The 13,676-nt window shown below is 32.5% G+C and overlaps 3 protein-coding genes across 8 annotated transcripts in view; 1 reads left to right on the top strand and 2 right to left on the bottom strand.

The window, feature by feature from the left end:
- Positions 1 to 1,074: 1,074 nt before the first annotated feature.
- On the bottom strand, positions 1,075 to 3,175 carry LOC117210650 (sodium/potassium-transporting ATPase subunit beta-1-like). Its single transcript, XM_033453862.1, has 7 exons — positions 2,938 to 3,175; positions 2,495 to 2,680; positions 2,154 to 2,270; positions 1,871 to 2,043; positions 1,631 to 1,726; positions 1,256 to 1,421; positions 1,075 to 1,193 (listed from the first exon to the last, which is right to left on the bottom strand). Exons 1-7 carry the CDS (start codon positions 3,071 to 3,073, stop codon positions 1,075 to 1,077), a joined length of 993 nt encoding a protein of 330 aa, XP_033309753.1. The 5' UTR covers positions 3,074 to 3,175.
- A 264-nt stretch (positions 3,176 to 3,439) lies between these two features.
- Positions 3,440 to 6,111, top strand: LOC117210670 (polymerase delta-interacting protein 3-like). 2 transcript variants are annotated; one of them, XM_033453904.1, is made up of 7 exons: positions 3,440 to 3,598; positions 4,114 to 4,547; positions 4,616 to 4,839; positions 4,924 to 4,979; positions 5,075 to 5,294; positions 5,368 to 5,576; positions 5,714 to 6,111. In XM_033453904.1, the coding sequence occupies exons 1-7, from the start codon at positions 3,522 to 3,524 to the stop codon at positions 5,790 to 5,792; spliced, it is 1,299 nt and encodes a 432-aa protein (XP_033309795.1). In that variant the 5' UTR covers positions 3,440 to 3,521; the 3' UTR covers positions 5,793 to 6,111. The 2 variants fall into 2 exon arrangements, with proteins under 2 accessions (XP_033309795.1, XP_033309796.1); XM_033453905.1 differs by having other exon boundaries at positions 3,442 to 3,598; positions 4,114 to 4,532.
- Positions 6,112 to 6,512: 401 nt separating this feature from the next.
- Positions 6,513 to 13,676, bottom strand: part of LOC117210666 (cerebellar degeneration-related protein 2) — a 53,144-nt gene continuing 45,980 nt past the window's right edge. For 4 of the 5 annotated variants that reach the window (XM_033453894.1, XM_033453893.1, XM_033453895.1 and 1 more), the window contains exons 2-7: positions 12,461 to 12,573; positions 12,228 to 12,376; positions 11,736 to 11,919; positions 11,025 to 11,320; positions 10,546 to 10,699; positions 6,950 to 8,191 (exon numbers count right to left, since the gene is read on the bottom strand). In XM_033453894.1, coding sequence (XP_033309785.1) covers positions 6,950 to 8,191; positions 10,546 to 10,699; positions 11,025 to 11,320; positions 11,736 to 11,919; positions 12,228 to 12,376; positions 12,461 to 12,573 — 2,138 coding nt within the window. Of the gene's footprint in view, positions 8,192 to 10,545; positions 10,700 to 11,024; positions 11,321 to 11,735; positions 11,920 to 12,227; positions 12,377 to 12,460; positions 12,574 to 13,676 lie in introns of all 5 variants that reach the window. The other variant, XM_033453892.1, reaches the window with a different exon arrangement.

Raw genomic sequence — 13,676 nt, 5'->3', positions numbered from 1 at the left:
CTCCTCTGCTATTCCTCTCTTCGACTATCCCATTATTATAATAATTTTATTTGAATTATTTAACCTTTCTGTATTCTTCTTACTTCTTCATCGCGTTTGTATCTCTTCGAGGTTCTGCCCCACAACTGAATTGGCATTAAAACGGCTATAATGGAATATATTGAACTTTGAAAGTGTCTGTATAACGCTCGTAACAGGACGATCGCAGTATGTCCTCGTTTACGGAAAATACCGCTTAGACATCGTTGATATTTTAATATACAGCGAATACACAAGTAAATCAACTAGTATTTTCTGTACGTCATTTATATCGATGCAATCTATGCGTACTAGATTTATGGAAATTATCAATAATTCGTACTATTCTGTGTAATCGATTAATAAGCTATTTTATTGCAGATAATGGCTTTTAAAATTTACATTTAAATCGTAAATTCTATTATCACTTACTAGTTGTTAAATTAATACAGCAAATATATTTTTTTCGTAACTATGTTCGAAGTAAAAAGTGTATTTACGCTTCAAATTTACTCTACAAATTGCTATCTCATATTTTTAATCGTCTCCGTCAATTTCTTTCACAATTTCTTAGATAGTGATTTATTAATTCGTATTGTACCTCGTTTTCATTCAAATGATACGCGGCAATTATATCACGAGGTATTAGATTTTATCTTTTCGATTTTAGATTATGCAATCGCGTACAGATCAGAAGCAGCGAAGGTCAAACTATTTCACGTGTTTCTTATCGTAAGATACATAAAACATACCGTGGATCACGCTTTACTGTAAATTGGATTTCACACGTTTTAGTTGGAATGAATCTCCCTGCATGGCCGCGCATAAGGTCGGATATTATTGCAATTAAATGACAAAAATTGAATTGCCGACGAGCAAAATTTTTTCTTCGCATTTATCTTTTATATCCTTATACATATTTAAAATATTTCGTACGATTTTATATCATAAAAATAGCAAAAAATTCTTATCGCCCTCCATAATTGTATAGCGAATTTAATTCCCTAATAAAAAATTAACTTGTCATTAAACAAACGAATTATTAGAAATAGTAAATTACCAATAAGTTTTCTCTCTTGTTTTACCTGTCATTATTTGAAAATCTAATGAATAACGGTGATATTGTTCGATATTATAAGCCCATAAATAACATTCCACTGTCACTAGTCTATTTCCTGCAGTAATTGCAAAAATAATAATAACAAATAAGTTTGCGAAATAGAAGCTTCATACTTACGTGTTAAATTTCTAAATTTTAATGCAACAATAGGGGAGAGATAACCTGGTTGTCCGGTAAATGGAAAATATTGGACTGGAAATGCAGGATTTGGAATGTATTCTATTTCTCCGATGTGTTCTTTATCAACGTTATTTGCTCCATCGCATGATAACCAAATGTAAGGCTTACAAAAAATACATTTAAATATTTCGCTTATATTTAATAAGAGAGAATATGTACAATTAATATGTATAATTAATAAGAGAGAATGTATTCGTAAACATAATAAATAAGCAGAAATAAAAGAAATAAAATTATAGTAATACTAGCGTAAGTAAGAAAATAAATTATAGTAATAATAATAATTATAGTAGTTCATTTACTAAATGAAACCTTTGTAGATTCCCGTACTGCTTTCTTCAATTTATCTGGCATATGATCTGGCAGATTCGAAGAATTATTATAATATTCAGGTATCCAATCGAACCTCTACAACATATATATACATATATATTAATTTGAATATTAATTATGATATATATCATATATTTGAATATGTGCATTTTTCACACTTAAAATTTTTTTACAAATGCAGATATAAACATTCGCAGTTTATACTTATGAGAAAATTACTTTATTAAATTTAATAAGAACACAAGGTTGGAACGGTTTTGTATATCCGTATGGAGGCTTGCTACATATTCCAAGAGATTTTATATCAAAAAAGCAAGGTTTTTTATTATGATTTGTCTTCGCATGTTTATTCTGACAATATAAGTCATAGTCCGACATATTCTTATGATATTCTAAAATAAAAAATGTTAAGAATTATAAGAACTTATAAACAAGGATAAGTAAAAGGTGAGAAATGTTACAAATAAATATTATATATATATATATGTATTTCGCAAGATACCTTGTAAAAAATCAGACAAGGCTCGAATATATCTGTCCGGTCTGGTGCTGCTAAGCAAATTGCTCACGGCAATAATGGGTGATACAGCTGATATGCTGTTTGGTTTAAAAACTATTCCTTTAGAAAGATTTTACTTAATATGAGAGTCCATATTGGGTGCATTATTAATTAATTTAACATTATTCTTGTAAATAATCTTGCGACGAATCAAGTTACAAGAATAAAATACATCCATTGTTGAAATATTATACAGGATAAAAATTTATTGAAAAATAAATTATTTGATTTCTATGTTTGCAAATAATTTTTGCAAAAATATTTTCTTTTAATATTATCGATACCTGGACTACCAAAAGCAGAACGGGAAAGACGTACGCTCCTTGCGGAAATAGATTGTGTAATTTGACCAGAGTATTGAAAAAATGGTCTATCTAGTTTAGAAACATAATCTATACTGATCTTCATTTGTATTGCGAATATTGATCCCAAAACGGCAAAGAAGAACAAATAAAATATTCCTAGTTGACCTACATTTCAAATATATGTTTTACGTTAACACGTTTAATCGCACAAGGCCATAATTCTCCATGAATCATAACATAACAAAGCGTACAAAAACCGGATGTAACTAAATTAATACAATGCATCAGTCGCCACATTCATTTCTATGATCATCTCATGAAATTTTATTTTTTCCGAACTATGCTGAGTTATGTGAACAGAAATACTAAATTGTAGCATAAAATAAAACTAGAATGCTTGTTCGAATTATTCATGACGTTACCCCATTCTTTCGCTGTTCTGTCAAGAAATGTCTTTCGATTATTATCCCAAATAAACCGCAGAAAGTTTCGAAGAGGTCCTAAATCGGGTTGCGGTATTCGACTTTTATAATACTCTTCATCATGTAAAATTACCATATCGGGGACTGATTTATATCTTCAATTTGAAGTTATGAGAGGAAAGTTGACGAAAAAGTTATTCTAGTTTTTGAAGTTAGTTGTTTTTAACAATCTTTTGTGCATTTATTTTGAACTGACTTCAAGGAAAGATACATTTTCGCGCGGATAGACAGATCTAAATATTTCAACGAACAAATATATATGTGTTAAAAATAATTCCATAATTTGGAAAAAATATTTTTATCGTTGATTAAACTTTCCTTACATTGTACATATTTTAAACATTTTTTTTTCGATAAGATATAGGAGGGTTCCTAGAAGTCGTTGGAAATAACGTTAAACCAGTTAAACATAGTAATTATATGAGAACTTCCCTTGAAGTGTAAGATGGCCTCCATAGTTGCATATCGCATGTATCTTCGATTCCATGATTCGCGTCAGTTTCGGGTAGTTGGATTGTTACGGTATGGCTGATGTGGGTCTAAGTTTAGATGACATAATTAAAAAATCAAAATCATCAGGAATGAGAAGCAGAGGTGGAAGGTGAGACAATTTTAAAAAATCAGTAATAAATTTGACTCTATTGTGACTGCTATATTATCGATTTCTTCATAACCTTAAAAAAATGAGAGTGCAATTATCAAAAAGAAAATTTCGTTTTTAGAATATTATCTGGCAACAATTTTCAAGATTTTTCATTTCACACATAATATTGTTTTTTTAATCAATTTTTCTGTTATTTTATTGGTTCGGCAGATTTATTTCATAATTTGTGATTAATGAAAAAATACATTTTAAGTTGGAAGCTTTTCTATAGTGTTCTCAGGAATGATTAAAAATTTGTATTATTTTTTTACAGATTTTGTATATAATCGTTATTTATATATATTTTCTCATTATTTAACCTTTTGTTTATTGATATCTAACCTTAGTCTGTATAATTATTAGTATTTCAGTATAACATTGTATTACGCGAACATTTATTCTTAGAGATGCATTACAGAAATTAAATATAATGAGCATGAAAATTAACTGTCACTTTTCCATGTTCTATACAGTATCCGAAGAGGTATTAATAGGGGTGCACGTGCTAATGGTTCACTAAGAGGACGAGGTTCACAAGTTATTACTGATGCACGATTTAAAATTATACAAAAGAATCGGGAGAAACTTACAGATGCAAGAGATAAACTTGCAGAAATTGCCAAACAAAGTGATGCCAGATTAAAATTGGATAAAATCCGTGCATCACAGTTTAAGAAAATAAAATCACAGATACCTGGGATATCTCAAAAAACAGGTCGTAATGGAAGACTGTCTTTATCAACTAATAAAGTGCCTCCAATTATGCCACACACCGTAGCGTCAAATATTCCAAATAATTATATGCCACCATCCACTAGGGCAGTGGGTTATAGGTCACATTCAATTGCAGAAACTCATTACATGGGAGACATGAACATGGATTTTATTGATGGTACAAAGAAAATTGGTATACATATTTAATTTGGTTTGTAGTGATCAACGTGCAGGATTATTTAATGTCTTTCTGTATTTTAGATTATATGATGGAGTCAGCACCTTTAAGAAGAACAGTAAGTAACGAATATGCTCCTACACCACCCCCACCTCCTCCAGCTTTCAGTATTAAACCTACATCTTCATACACATGGGTAAAACCAACAAGCAGTAATGTAATAAGAATTGTACCTTCTCGTAAACCTGATGATGATCGAGAACGTGAAAGAGCAAGAGATTATAAAGTTATTGCACGTTTTCCAATGGTAATTGCTGTTACATATACTGGTATTTGTCATGTTAGTTCTTTAATTTTGGACTTTTAAATTATTCGTAATTAATGATTTCAGGCAAAACCTGCTTCTCCCTCATATAAGGAAGATTGGAGTTTTGGTACAAAGTCAAGGTATATTTTTTTATTGATTTTGTTCAAATTTATTGTAACAAACAAAATAATAAAATTTGTTACATATAATATTTGACTTATTGTTACTTTTACAGGACTATATTAGCGGAAGATGCAACGGATTCAAAGTATTACGATTCAAGAAGTCATAGAGATATTGGAGTAAAATCAAGACTAGATTCAGTTCCGAGTAAATCGCGAAATATAGGTGTTTTACCTCGATCCAAAACAAGCTCCACTTCGTCATCACAATCAACTGGTTATCGGATTGTAGTATCAAATTTACAAGCAAATGTCACTCAAGAAGATATCAAGGTATAATCAAGTCAGGAGCATTAAGCGTATTTAATTCTAGCTGAACTAAAGAAGAAATATTCGTATATTACAGGAATTATTTGAGGATGTAGGAGAATTATTAGTATCCAGATTAGTACGACCAGGTACAGCAGAAGTAATTTATAAAACATTAAAGGATGCTACTAAAGCTGTTGAAACTTATCATAATAGACAATTAGATGGACACCCTATGAAGTGTCTCCTTGTAAATCCACGACCAAAAAATAATCCAACTGGACCAGCCGTTAGGTCGCTTACAGAGTAAGTATAATATTTTGTTATTATGACGAAATACTATTATGGTAAAAGAAGATTAAGTGAGAGACTTTGTAATATTTTGTTATGACTACGAAGTTTGAGTAACGAATAAATATTTCCATTTTTATGTACCTTTATAGATCCAGAAGAAGTGTTAGTTCAAGTTATGTACAACCAAGTTTAGGAGCAGTACACCGTGCATTGTTCGATGATTCTTAATCAAATATATTTCAATTTTAATCATAAAATGCCATATATAATGGCAAAAGTTTTTATTCCAAATATTTTTAAAAGAGAAGAAAATAGAAAAGGAATCAAGAGATTAAAAGATGTGTACTGAGAGCATCTGGAGAAAGGAGTTCTGACTGGAAATTGTATTTATAAACTTTCATGTATCTTATTTTTAATCTATATTACAATTGAACGAAATTAGCTCAATAGCAAATGAATTAAATGTTGTTATAAAGGACAGACACAAGAATGCTTATTGTACATTTAATATAGTCAAATAAAACAACAAGCATTTAGGAATTTTTAATACTTCGTTGTCAATGAGATCTCGAAAATTGAAGAAAAATGTTCGCATTAGATTGGAATTAAAGTGCAAAAAGTATATACTCGTCCTTCTGAGTATTTTATAACGTAACGTAATCGTAAATAAAAGAATAGCAAAGCTATTTAAAGGATGCTGTAGAGAAAGGAATTAGATCTTATTACGATAGAATATGCTGACTATGACGAAGGTTTTATTTACTTGGCATAATAAGATGATCACAATATTGTTGTAATTTATAGCTATGAAATATAGAAGCTAATACTCTGTACATGCTATTAATGAAATGGACTATTGTGAGTTCTCTTGGAAATAGATATTAAGTTATGGGAGGAAGTTGGAGCAAGTATTTGGGATACTTGGTTGACAATTATAATTCGGCATAGTAAATGGCACATAAATAATTTTATTCCTGGTTACAACTACAATTTCTAAAGAAAAACGAACTCGCGAGGCACGACTCGATTTATTTTACTCATAAATCTCTTGCAGATATTATTGAATATATTAAAGTTATGTACCTTGGTTACCCACACACATTCACATGAAAAAACATATACAATTAAGATACAAAATACAATAAAAAATTAATGTCAAGTAGTTAGTATCTAGTACAGACGTTACTCACAATCGCTTCTCTTAGATATTCACAAGGTAGCACTGATTATCAATACTGAATAATTATTTCGGAAATAATTTAAATCATGTTCTAAGTATTTGTTTGACGTTAAATACTTAAAAAATTTGGAACTTAATCTCATTTGACTATATCTTACGTATAAAAGTTTCTTCTTCGTTTAAAGGTATCGCGTATATGAATATTTTAACTTCTACGATTATTACTCATTTTAGACCTATTTGGCAATCGAAGAACTTCTGCGTAAGACATTTCTAAACGTTTTAATCGAGCGACTTCTTCAGAAGCAGTGCTTGGTTTATAGTCTCTGTACTCGAAACTACTGTTCTGATGATCATTGTTGTTCTGTATGTACACGTTATTTGAATGCTTTCCGGAATTGGGTGATTCTTTCGTTTTATTCGCATAACTGTATCCATTACAGACGAGACTACCATTTTGATTGGCGATTGTGAAAGGTCTGAACTTTTTCTTTCCACCGCTGTTCGACTTTGGTGGAAAGGACTTGGAGTTTGTCGTCGGAACCACATCAGGCGTCGTTGGTCGCTCGTTATACGACAATTTTCTATTAGCATTTTTCTTTGAGATTTTCTTTTTATAATTAAGCGCTATACAAACTGTGCGATCCGTGTCTCGAATAATATCGTTTCTAGTTGTTGCTTGCGCAATCGTAGTTGTTTCGGTATTTTGTTCTTTAACCCCGTTCGATGAGACAGGCAATTGTACTCTGTAAGGCGGCTCAGATACGGCGGAGGAGAACATGGATGACGTGACGCTCTGATTGTCGTCCGTAGTCTCGCTTGGAACGTCCTCTTGGAGTAAAATCGGGGATTGCTGTTGAGAAGCTGTCGTACTCGTAGAATCATCCAGCAATGGTAATTTTTCTCCTTCGTCTTTGGCTTCCGCCGCTCGTTTAAGGACGCTGAATATTTCGCTGAATAATTGCCTGTATTCCGGTGTTTTCCTAAATCTACTCTCGAACGGGCTGTTATCGTCATAAATGCTGAACTTGCAATCTTCTCCGTCCGCGATAGAACAAAGGAAGGAGCCGGGCCTTCCTTCCGTTTGCGTCGCTTTATTGCTCGTCTCGTCCGAGAATCCAGAAGACGACGTCTCGGCTTCGGAGAAGTCTGTAGGTGTAGCCGAGAGTATCTTCTTACCGCATACTTCAGTTTTGGCACGTGTAGCGTTTCCACTGGCAGGTTTCGTCGGCTCTTGTTGAATCTCTGTTTCCAACGTCGGAGTATGAAAGCTGTTAAATTCACCCGACATCTCTAGTTCCTCTTGCAACGACATAGGCGTTGGTACGCTGTCCTTTCGTCGTAGAGCCGAGCGTCTTTGAACTTCTAACAAAGCTTGGTATTTTTCTACTAGCACTCTGTAGGGATTCTTCAAGTCGCTTTGTCCTTCGTGTTGTTCGTTCGTATCCTGGAAACAAAATATAGTCGTTTTATACATAGGGATTTCGTGGCAGTGTCATAGATCTTCAGGATTAATGCAAAGTAAAATTATGAAAAATATCAGACGTAACAAAATATGTAGTGGGTAACGATATTTAACAAAATTTTCTTCCTTCAACTAAAACTTGATTTTGATATATAATAAATTAAAATAATGGAGTTTTATTAGCTTGTAGGAAAAATTGATGATGTAACGATTCATCAGCACGAAGAAAATATAGTGGAAGTTCGTTTATATAAACGGAATTGTAGTAGTGCCTAATTAAGAACTTTAACCGAGCTTCTTATTATTTAAACTAGCGTTGAGCGTTAATGACATAAGATGTGAATAGGGGCATCCTTTCCGACATTATTATGTTTTTAAGAGAAAATGCTTCGCGAAATCTCCTCATATGAATATAAAGTCTTATTAATCGAACGAAAAATCATGGGTGGTTAGGAGAAATCTTATTATAAGGACGACCTATGTCCAACTTGTATGAACCAACTTGCCCTCCGATAGTTTCATATAAACGTGGTTGTATTGCATTAAAAAAAAAACATCTACATCGTTTAAAAATGCAAGGATTCTTGGATGAAAGGTACAGGAAACGCCAGATTTATAGGATGTTAAATAAAAACAACGATATTTGTTGTAAAAATGTTTTATTCAATATCATATAAATCTGGCACTTACATTGTACAATGTAATTTTAACAAATAACAAGTCGACTAGATATGCTAACAAATTGGTTCATGCTCAAAGTTGAACTAACAACTTCAGAAAGTAAATGCGGCGAAGCAAACTTAACTGTAAAAAAAAAAAATAAATAAATAAATAATAAGCAACATCAGCAAATCCGACCTATTCGAATTTCACACGATAAAAAATTGCACATGGAAATAACTTATTCGCTAATTCGTTAATTTAACACAGTCTTTTTATTCTTTGGAAATTAAACTCTTTCTCCTCTTTTCTTTTTAAAGATATGTGTAATATCTACCTATTCCGGGGATACTAACTAGTTTCCTCATCTACTAATATTTTACACGTGTGAAAACATTTTTTCATTGATACGTGGCATTTTCCTATCATCGAAATATACGAGTAATCATGCTAGAGCCATGCTTTAATACTATCCTTGCTAACTTACGATATTAAATTCGTTATAGTTAGATTCGTAGTAATGTAAGTGCTCAGTTATAATTGTCATCGTCATGCTATTTACCAACACCATTTTCAATCAGCCTTATCGAAGAAGTCTGATAATTTTGTTATCTAACTTCAAACTTAACAATTGTTCTATATCTATCGATTTCGTCTCGAAATTTTTTAAATAATGGTACAAAATTAGGAACAGCCTAATCACAAGCCATATACATCTACAACCTAGAAGCTACAGAAAACTACAAAAAACTAGAAAATAAAAGTAACAGTTACTCAATTACAGTAGTCACCGGTATAAGGATAAATATTATACTCTGACTTTAATCTTAGTTGAATGAAAGACTTAATAATGAACAATTTCGTGAAAGTTTTGAATTAAATATCGGAATTTAATCAAAGCTAATGGCATTTTCGATTAGTACGATATGTTTGTAATTAAAGAATTGACGAAGATTTAAGCTAAATTTAGCTTTGATACGTAACTTTTGTCAAGTAGATGGCAAATAATTATCTTTCGATAACATGTCATCTAACATGTAAAATACTCATTGTATCGAGTCTGTTTAACTTTCAATTAATTATCGTTGTCTCTACGCGCCTTCTATAGTTTAAAGCAGCTTATTACTACTTTTTGATGGCAACACTTTTCTTAAAATGAAAATTGGTATTCGGAACGGTTTCAATAACAATGGCATAATACACTCGTTTTTTATGTACCATATCGTATGGAAGAAAACAAAAATTAACGACGGTGTTTTCCATATACACGCGAAAGTTGTCCACAACAGCATACGAAATTCTTTATTCTCTTTATTTGCCTTGGATTTCTTAATCTTTGTTGGAAGTGTTTCCTAAAGCAAATAAAATTAAATTACTTTTGAATCTACTCGCGTAACTAAGAAGCTTTTACTAGATATATAGTGAAAAACAGAAGTATTGGCATGGACCAAAATTTCCTATAAAATACGGTATAAATTATAAGACATACTATCCATCTAAAATCATATCGTCGGGATATTATTTTGCGGGACGTACAAAGTGTACGAAATAAATATTGCTTGGAAAGGAGTAAAACAACGTAATTCAAGCATAGTCAGAGAGCAAAAAACAGAAAACATTTCATGCACACACATTGTCTGACACAGCAAACATTGCACAAATGAACATGAAGGTACCTGAGTAACAGATACGGTGTCACGTTGAGTGTCATTTATGAGTGATTCAGCCATGCTAATGTCATCGTATTCTTCCTGGTTCAACATTATAGAGAGTTCGTCGTGTGTTTTAGATTCCATTCCGCGTAAACATCGTCCACATAGTTGGCCTCGTCTGTAAAAAGATGACAATTTTTCATTACGGAAATCGTACCAATGATTTTTCCCTGAATCCGTAAAAAGATCAATAGGTAGAGTAATCGGCTAAACTAAAAATAATTTATGATCGAGTATGTCATAGCTGTGTACGTTAAACGGTTAAGAAAATAAGAAACGCGTTAAAATATTCAAATGCTTTTGAATATAAGATGTCTTACATAGGGGAAACAATAATATGAAAGATTTATTAATACCGGAAATATTTTACAAAGAATCTTTTACGTTCCATCACTTGAAAACTTTAGAAAATTTCAATCGAAAATGTTTTCTATGACACCCACCTAACTTCTTCCAGCGTGTTTATTTCTTCTTGAAGATTTTTTACGTCTTGTGCTTTACCCCGCAAAACGTTCAACTGTTCTTCTAATGTAGTATTTTCCTGCAATACAGTAGTTAATTGTTGTTCGAGCTCAGCGACTTTCTTTTGCTCCCTTGTTCTTTGACTTCGCGCTTCCTGCACCTGCCTCAGCAATTCGGTAACTTCTTCCTCGTTTGTTGAAGCTGTTGTATGAAATTGCCGAACGTTCGAGTCAATGATAGCTTCTTGGAAAGGTCTTTGGCCACGTGAGGCAGCGCTCTGAAAAATATTTCCACGTTTCAATTTGATAAATACCTACTGCGCTCATTCGTGTCGAATAATATCTATAATAATAGTTCTATAGTATATTAATAATATGTACTATCCTTGGTAATTTATCGCAAGCTATAAGTAACTGTACCTAGAGTATTGAAATTTATCTATCGCATAGTTTTCAAAGAGGCTTATAATTCTTCTGTAAATAATAACAAAAATTTTGCCAATACAATTTTTTGCTAACTGAATGCTGAAACGTTTAGTCAAACAGGATAGAAATTTCATCGGTAAATCGAACGACGTTTCAACGATGAAATTGAAATTTTACCGTTCACAGCTTAGTATCAAATACAAAATAACCGATAATTATAGAACTTATCCGAGATCCTGCAAAATGAATTCTATGAATATTAATAACCTGTTGTATGCTGCCACCCTGCATGGCCGGTGCTTTCCATACAAAGGTCTGTGTTTGTGCGGTGTTCGTCGATTGACTCGCAGTCTGTTGCCGAAGTATACTTTCATGTTGCTCGTTTATCTCGTCGATTTTCTTCTGGAATTCCTCGCACCGAGCTTCCAAGTTCTCGATTGTTAAACACTGGCTGTTAACAAATTACGAGAAGCGTTTATTAATTACATAACATTCAACCATACCATTCAGCTTCTGATATTGATAATTTAAATCTATCAATAATCGTACACATATCGTTTTAATTAAATAATTATAATTAACTGTTGTATTAAAAGCATGCCATTTTAATAATATTTGATAATTCGATAGTTCTAACGTTAGTCGATTAATTAGTTGAATATTTTTAACTTTTTAAAACTTTAAACTTATTCAATATTTAAAACTTTTCTCTAAAAGTAAGTAAGTGAAAGGAAATTGAGTAACAGTAAATTTTCATACCTTTTGATTAGCTTTTTGTCACTTGTGTTCTCAATCACGAGACGGTGATTTGCACGTTCCAAATCCTGGATGCTGACTTCGAGTTGCTCATAAATTTTCAATCGTGAGTCGTTTACCTCCCTCAATGCAGCTGTTTGTTTTTTCATATACTAGAGAAGCATATTTCAATGTAAATAAATGGCTCTCGCGATTAGCATAAATTCTCGACAACGTTGTAACTATTGAAAAGTTACCTCTATTTCTTGCGCTTGTTCCTCAACGGTGGACTGGTGTGTTTTGATAATGTTTTCTAATTCCTTGTTCCGTTCTAAAAGTGTTTTGCCGAGTTCTGCAGCCAATTGCAAGTCTGAAATAAATTCCCAATTAGAGATTTCTCGGAAATTTCACGTAAAACTTTTATATTATGTATAGATAACAGATTTTTATACATTTGTAGGATATTTAAAGATTAAAAAAATTCGCTTTTCCAATTATATTTTACGGATAATCATATTTGAACGGTACGAGAAATTTAATAAAAAAAAAAAAAAAAAAAAATGCAGACTTTTCATATCTGCGATTATACGAATTTATACGTACATTAACGCGCGTTCAAATAAAACGAATCGTTATACAGCGAATATCTGGAAAATTTCTCCCATATCCATTAAACATGATTTTACACACATTCCATGTAATATTCCCAACGATCATTAAAAAGACAAACGTTTCTTCTCTTAATCTACCAGTATACTCCACTATATCGATTCATTTGGAAATTTATAAAAGAATAAATGGAATAAGGAATTAATTTCCTTGTCCTTGAAAGGTTTCCCGCCAATAGCGATCGGTGATCACACATCACAATTATTACGTGTATAATATCTTACGGTATAATATAGTACGATAAAGAACGACAAGTGTTGCTGATATAAATAACAGTTACGCCTGTGACATTGAATTTCTTGATTTCGCCTGTGGCAAAGCTCCTGTGCCTGATGATGATAATAATAAAAGTATCATGCGCGTGCAAACGTCGCGTCGGTTCGTCGTTAATTTACGTGTATGTAATTAATTACAATAGGGTCGATCGTAATAGCGATCCAATCTATAATTAAGCTCCGACCGAGCTCCTCTCGCTTGTTAACGATGACAAAACGATCGCGTGACAAAAGATCGAGCCTGGAGTTTCGAATGATTCGAAACGATTGTAAATCGAAAGGATAACGCCGTGGATGTTCCGTACAGTTGAACTTGACGGCGAGTGTTCTGCTTCGTTGCATTTCCTCGATCTAAAACTGACGACCTCCAGCGAGCCTAAAGGCAAGGAACAAACGGCGTTCTAGCTAGGGCTAAGGACCTTCGTGGTGAGGAAACGAGCCAACTACCGTTTTTTCCTTCCCATCCTCGGCTGTCATTAATGTCCCTCGATTCACTTGAACAACATACAACGACAAATGCCATTCTCTT

This window comes from Bombus bifarius, unplaced genomic scaffold (assembly GCF_011952205.1).
Source record: "Bombus bifarius isolate JDL3187 unplaced genomic scaffold, Bbif_JDL3187 scf7180000008208, whole genome shotgun sequence".
Classification (NCBI taxonomy): Eukaryota; Metazoa; Arthropoda; class Insecta; order Hymenoptera; family Apidae; genus Bombus; species Bombus bifarius.
The sequence above is the reverse complement of the archived record's forward strand: the minus strand, read 5'-3'. Positions and strand labels throughout refer to the sequence as shown.

Bases quoted from the DNA above. Each gene is read 5' to 3' on its own strand.
- LOC117210670 (XM_033453904.1), top strand. From the start codon at position 3,522: ATGGCTGATGTGGGTCTAAGTTTAGATGACATAATTAAAAAATCAAAA. The intron at 4,548-4,615 runs GTATACATATTT...TCTGTATTTTAG, and splicing joins TGATGGTACAAAGAAAATTG to ATTATATGATGGAGTCAGCA. The intron at 5,577-5,713 runs GTAAGTATAATA...GTACCTTTATAG, and splicing joins GCCGTTAGGTCGCTTACAGA to ATCCAGAAGAAGTGTTAGTT.
- LOC117210650 (XM_033453862.1), bottom strand. From the start codon at position 3,073: ATGGTAATTTTACATGATGAAGAGTATTATAAAAGTCGAATACCGCAA. The intron at 2,681-2,937 runs GTAACGTCATGA...TTTGAAATGTAG, and splicing joins CAGAACAGCGAAAGAATGGG to GTCAACTAGGAATATTTTAT. The intron at 2,271-2,494 runs GTATCGATAATA...ATCTTTCTAAAG, and splicing joins TTCTGCTTTTGGTAGTCCAG to GAATAGTTTTTAAACCAAAC.